Source organism: Gymnoscopelus microlampas (assembly GCF_963454915.1).
Source record: "Gymnoscopelus microlampas genome assembly, chromosome: 11".
In the NCBI taxonomy this organism is placed as follows: Eukaryota; Metazoa; Chordata; class Actinopteri; order Myctophiformes; family Myctophidae; genus Gymnoscopelus; species Gymnoscopelus microlampas.
Window position 1 is genome coordinate 22,858,675 of NC_139948.1, and position 6,215 is coordinate 22,864,889.

The 6,215-nt window shown below is 38.7% G+C and overlaps 1 protein-coding gene across 1 annotated transcript; it reads right to left on the reverse strand.

The window, feature by feature from the left end:
- Positions 1 to 932: 932 nt before the first annotated feature.
- On the reverse strand, positions 933 to 3,454 carry LOC311056413 (ferritin, middle subunit). The gene is made up of 4 exons (XM_084073002.1): positions 3,136 to 3,454; positions 2,380 to 2,526; positions 1,712 to 1,837; positions 933 to 1,429 (listed from the first exon to the last, which is right to left on the reverse strand). The coding sequence occupies exons 1-4, from the start codon at positions 3,238 to 3,240 to the stop codon at positions 1,274 to 1,276; spliced, it is 534 nt and encodes a 177-aa protein (XP_083929128.1). The 5' UTR covers positions 3,241 to 3,454; the 3' UTR covers positions 933 to 1,273.
- Positions 3,455 to 6,215: the final 2,761 nt, after the last annotated feature.

Here is a 6,215-nt window from a genome sequence, read left to right on the forward strand (position 1 = left end):
TAGTCGAGCTCACAACCTTGTGAGCGTATAGATGTAAAGCTTGTAGATCAAGTACATTTTGAATTCTGGACTTTTACTTGTAACAGAGTATTTCTATATTGCAGTGCATTACATTGTCATGTCTTATGCTGGCTTCAGGGATCTAATTCATAATTGATCTCTATGTAGACCAATTGCTATGCAAGTCTAATATTTGTTGTGAGAAAATGTCTCCACCTTGTGGTTCGTAACGGAAACAACCAGTATTGGAAAAGCTTTCCCATAGAATCAGAAAAAGCTTGATTGCCACATCACATGTGTAGGGTGATGTTTTCGTTTTTCGTACAAGCTCCATCTTTAGTTTACAGAAAATTGGGTAGATCGATATTAAGATAATGGAAAAACAAGGGGCTTCCTTAAGCCCAGCACACTGTAAATTGACACGTGTCTCAATATGATAGACCTCGATGCATTCCAACCTTTAAGTTAGCTTTGCAGGTGGCATCTTGTTTGGGACACAGCACGACTCACTGAGAATGGTCTCAAGCTTTGAATATGAGAAATAGGATGCATTCCGATCCAGCTGGATGGATATGGCTCAATAGCCCAGAATATTGTTGCACTCATGGTGCAGCTTAACCTGACCAAAAGGCCATCTTCCATGTTAAAAGACTGAAATGGTTGGTGCGTTGTGGTTTTTCATGAATATATATGAAGCGGTCAGTATTCCATTTCCCTGCAATTTTCTGTTGCTACCATCAATAGACCACTTAAAAATACTGTTTAAGAATTTATCTGGTGAGATAAAGCTTCTTGGTGTATATTTCAAATTACTTAAGATGTTAAATATTTCATTTTAATATAGAGAATTGTGTCATGGTGCAAGCAAAACAGCTGATACAAGCTACAGCACTGTGGCAATTTCTGCAAGAAACTTCAAACCCAGACAGACATTAAGACTCCAGCACAAAAGGTTTATTCAGAGTGTTCAGAAACATTAATTCACAACCCCTCTTAATTATAAGAGAATTGGATGGTCCAAAGCAAAGCAACACAACCCCATAAAACTTCTCTTCACACAATATTTTTAACCACAATGACTGTGCCTCAACAATCATGATAATCTCGGATGCAAAACATCATGAGAAAACTCATGTGTTAAAGCACATAATGGATTAGAAACATCAGTGAATATCAGTGTATGCAAGGTTGAGGCCAGAGGTTGGGTAACATCTTGTTTGGGACAAGTTGAAGCCTGCGTGTTTTTCTCTCTCCCCCTCATCGGAACGTGGGTTTAGCTCTTTCCTCCCAGTGTGTGCTTATCGAACAGGTACTCGGCCATCTTGTTGGTGTGGGCGTCCATACGGGTGAGGTTGGTGACGTAGTCGCCAAGTTTCTTGATGGCCTCCACCTGCTCGTTCAGGTAGTGACTCTCCAGGAAGTCACAGAGCTAACAGGAGACAAGATGACATGGAACGGTTAACTACTATTTTCCCTGGCTACCATTGCAAAAAGAAGCCCAGGGGGGAATCATGTCTCTACTCAATGCAAAGCGTTTGTGTGAATTGGGACAATAATAAAATTGACTAATAAAATTAGTTACTATCATAGTGTGATGTAATCGGGTCAATAAAGCTAAATCTAACAGTTATTCAATTTGGGCACCATGGTTTTTTAATCCACGTCATGGTGGTTGTATAGCAGTTTGTCAAACTTAACTGAATCTACTTACATGTGGGTCTCCTAGTTCAGAAGCCAGTTTGTGCAGATCCAGCAGAGCCTGGTTGACGTTCTTCTCCAGCTGCATGGCACACTGCAGGGCCTCTAGTCCACTGCCCCACTCATCACGCTCGGGTTTCTACAAAAGAAAGGGCAACACTGTTAAGTATAGTGGAATAAAAAACCTCCAGGTTACAAGAGTCCAGGTTACAAGACACAGTTGCCCTAACTTAAGTACACCAGCTGTTATTACAAGTTTCCAGAGAGGTTAACTACAGGTTTATTTTAAATAGAGATAACAAGTATTAATATCAGTGTCAGTATGTTCAATAGTTCACACTAATGTATACCAGGTATGATGACAAATATACTGAAAAATTAAGCTCTCTGCACCCCAGAATACTTAATTTTCATGTTTTGCATAATTTGTTTTCATCTTAGTCTTAGTTACAGACGTTTCAGCGAAAGGCTGAACACACTGGGTGAGTAAAACCAGGGAAACATCAGTGTCATTTTAGATTTTAGCATTGGCTATTCAAAAATAGCAGATGTACAAGCTCACAGCGATCTACTATTTTATAAAAAATCTTTTAAGTGTGAGAACTACTGATTTAGAAGAGCATTTGTAGAGTCGGCTCATCAGGTCTTATGGGTTAATGGAAATAGGATAAGGACACGGACCTTGACGTCCTGAAGGAAGATGCGTCCTCCTCGCTTGTTCTGGAAGGACAACAGTTTCTCAGCGTGCTCCCTCTCCTCATGGCTGTTCTCCTTGAAGAAACTGGAGAATCCTGGCAGGGCCACATCATCTCGGGAGAAATACATGGCCTGAGAAAGAGATAGGAGAGAGAAAGAGACAAGAGGCCACCATGAAGGAAAAACACGAGGCAGGAAGAGCACAAAAACAATGATTAAGAAACGGCACCTGTCATTATTTGGCTAAAAAGAGGCAGCTGTGACACAGACTGTGGTTAAAAACACGGGTCATTTTGTCTGACTAAATCTAGTAGTTTTATTCTTAGTCAAGTACAACAATAACATGTATGAATGCATGACACACAGGGTGTGGATGGCTGTCTAGTGTCTACACACTGCTGCCGCTTCCTTGTCAACAACAAATGGAGTCACCTGAACTGTTATTGGGTGAGTGGACGACCAACCAAGACATTTCAATACTTTGATGTAAAATGAAATGAATAAGCTACCAACATCGGTCTTTATTTCTGTTTGGGCTAGCCTTGGATCAAGACTAATACATGCATTTCATCGAGTCTGACTTTTACTTTCGTATCTATGCATGTATGTAGATGTATTTTGGATTAAGACTCTTGATCCAAGACTCAGCTTGTGCACCTCGGCTTGGCTGTCCACAGATAAACGCACTTTCTCATGATTCACGTCTTAATTAAATTAAACACATTATTATTCATGTCTTACCATGGAGGTGTAGGTGTAGGAGGCATACAGCTCCATGTTGACCATACGGTTGATGGCGGCCTCGCAGTTCTGGTGGTAGTTCTGACGCACTTGAGAGGACTCCATTTTGGCTGGCGTTTTCGCTGGTTTTCTTATCAAAATTAAGACTGTAGAAAAATATAGCTTAAATGCAGTTTAGTGGCGGTCTTGTAGACGTTTTTGGTCAAACAACTCCGGAATGCAGGTTAAGTAATACGGCGGGATGAATGTTAGAAGTTCCGTTCAAACACTGTTGAAGCAAGAACTCCTTGTAGTTTCTTCCCGGAAAATGTGAAGCTTGAACGGCGTCGCTGGCTGTATTTATAGGCCCACAATGCAGCGCGTGACAGACATGACGCAGCACAAAATGTAGCCAAACCTTTCAGCCAAACATATCAGGATTTGGATAGGAAGTAGGCGGGCTGTTTGTGTAAATTGGCCAATCCCCAGTGGTGGAAAGTAACGTAGTACATTTACTCAAGTACAAATCTGAAGATTTTTTACATTTAGAGTATTTTCTATTTCCAATATTTTTAATTCTACTCCACTACATCTCTTACTTTTTACTCCACTACAAATATTTGAAAACTTTAGTTACTAGTTACTTTGTAGATTTTGATTATTGTTACAAAACAATAAACATACATTAACCACTTCAACCCTATTTAAACTTTGGCTGTTTGAAAATAGCTGATCGCAAGCTCACAACGCGTCATGATGTGACACGTTGTGAGCTTGTAGATCTGCTATTTTAAAAAGATTTGTATTCATTTTGGTTATATGATAACTTGTGAAACGGGACATTCTGCATAATGAGTACTTTTACTTTTGGTACTTTAAATATGTTTGATGCCAAAACTTTTGTACTTTTTTAAGAACATTTTGATTTACTGGACTTTTACTTGTAACAGAGTGTTTCTACATTGCAGTATTGATACTTTTACTTCAGCTCAAAATGTGAGTACTTTTTCCACCACTGCCAATCACCGTGTCTGACCTCATGAATATGTTGCAACATTACATGTTTTCAGATTGATTATCATTTTCAATTTGACCTCATTAGCAAAAATAAATAAATAACAAAGGTAGGCCTAATTATTTTTATTTGAAAATATTAATTTGGTGCATAATGCAATTTGGAGCTATAAAGCTTATGTAGGCATAGAAAACAATATTATAGGCTAATGTTGTTTGGTTGGATAACATAAACAGTGGTGAATCAGCGATTTTAATATCAATACCAATACTCAATGTTTTACATAGGAAAACAAATACAGGTGGAGAAATACTGATGACAAATGATGTGAGCAAAGTGTATAGCCTACTGTTTTTTTGTGGTTCTGGCTTTCTACAGAACTCAGTGGAAATTTCTAGAAAAACTGGAAAAGTGAAGCAGTTCTTAAATCTTTTTTTTCCCCCTTCCCTCAGTTGCCTTACAACTTCCACTTTTTCATTATTTTTTACAGATTCTGCAAAGCACCAGCAACAGAACTGGCCTCCCAGGGTCAGGCTATAAATGTAGGTCTTTTTTACCTGCAAAACCTCACACCTCTGTAAACTGCTGATAAGCTGTTTCTAGCCACAGTGGTTTTTATGGTATTACTCAATACCATATGACTGTTACTGTGTCTGACCAACCATTTTCCCATAGCAAACCCAACTTTACCCATATTTAGGGGCCAGAATGCTCCTTATAGGAACTATAAGTACAGCTGCTTCATTCTCAACAAGATTGGGGGGCGGGGATAAGTGACATGTATTAAATTACTAACTAAAACCAATTAATACTTGCTTAATTATATTTAGAGTTATGTAATAGAAAACAGGCTAAGTAGAACCAGGCCTTTGTCATTGGAGCCAACCTTTAATCCATAACACAAACAGCTTTAATCAATGAATATGGTTGAAACCAACTGATAAAGTATGATATCAAATGATGAGGCTGTTACCAAGTATTTGTGGGTATGATTACAGGGCTGTTTTATGACTGTACACACAACACAGTAATGTTGCAAGACTACAGGGAGACTTGGAAAAACAGCCCTTGAGGTTATATTGTTCCTTCAGATCTTTTGTATATAACAACAACACATAGTGATGATTATTTACTATGTTTAAAAGCCGTGAGCTTATAAACAATACGTTCTTGTATACCTGAGTATTGTTACCATGGGAAAACTCCAGTGCACTGCCTCTAACCTGTAATTAAAACATTTTCTGAAACATACAACATCTGACTGGGACTCATGATCACCAGGGCTGTTGCTATGAATTCTATCTGGACCCCATGGAAAGGTATGACACAGGGCCTCTTAAAACATTGTTGCTGACGAGCAGAAACCTCTTAACTCCATATTCTATGTAACATTTTGTAAACATTTTTTCGTAAATGAAAGCCCTACTTGACCATACTACAGCGTCACACAAAAATATCAAAAGTAGCAGATCCACAAGCTTGTTTTGAAAAGTACGTTTTGGTTTCCACCAGCGTTCCACCCGACAGAGACAATATATTGATGATAGGCCTACTGTGGACCCCCAGCCCTGGGCACCATGAATCGTGTGCAATCTGAGATATCTATTCATTTGACCATCAATTTTGATTCAATACTGCTTTTTGATACTTCGGACCAATTTCGGTGTAAAAGAACTGAGTTGGACAATGTGTTTGGGGATGGAATGTCTGCAATGTCTGGATACCTGCGGATGCCTTTTGATTGTCTATTATTAGTTGGCATGATAGCGAGCCATTGTGCCGTGACTAGTTGGTGCATTGTCCTCTTGAATAATGCCTGTTTAAAAGGAACGCAACCTATTTAAATATTTAGTTTTTGGTTCTTGCTGAAGGCTGGAGGGTAACTGCCGTAAGATTTAAATACACACAGCAATAAATGTATCAAATGTTATCCTATCAGAAGAGATTGACATTATTATTCATTGTGGAATATTACCTGTACTAGTATTTTAAATGGTAATCTGCATTGTCATTCTTAGGACTTGTGATTCTGACTTGTGGTCAGTGACATTCTTTCATATGACTGAGGAAAGAGGAAATAAATGTG

Coding starts and splice junctions, on each gene's coding strand:
- LOC311056413 (XM_084073002.1), bottom strand. CDS start 3,240: ATGGAGTCCTCTCAAGTGCGTCAGAACTACCACCAGAACTGCGAGGCC. Junction 2,527..3,135: donor CCTACACCTACACCTCCATG/GTAAGACATGAA, acceptor TCTCTTTCTCAG/GCCATGTATTTCTCCCGAGA. Junction 1,838..2,379: donor TCTTCCTTCAGGACGTCAAG/GTCCGTGTCCTT, acceptor TTTCTTTTGTAG/AAACCCGAGCGTGATGAGTG.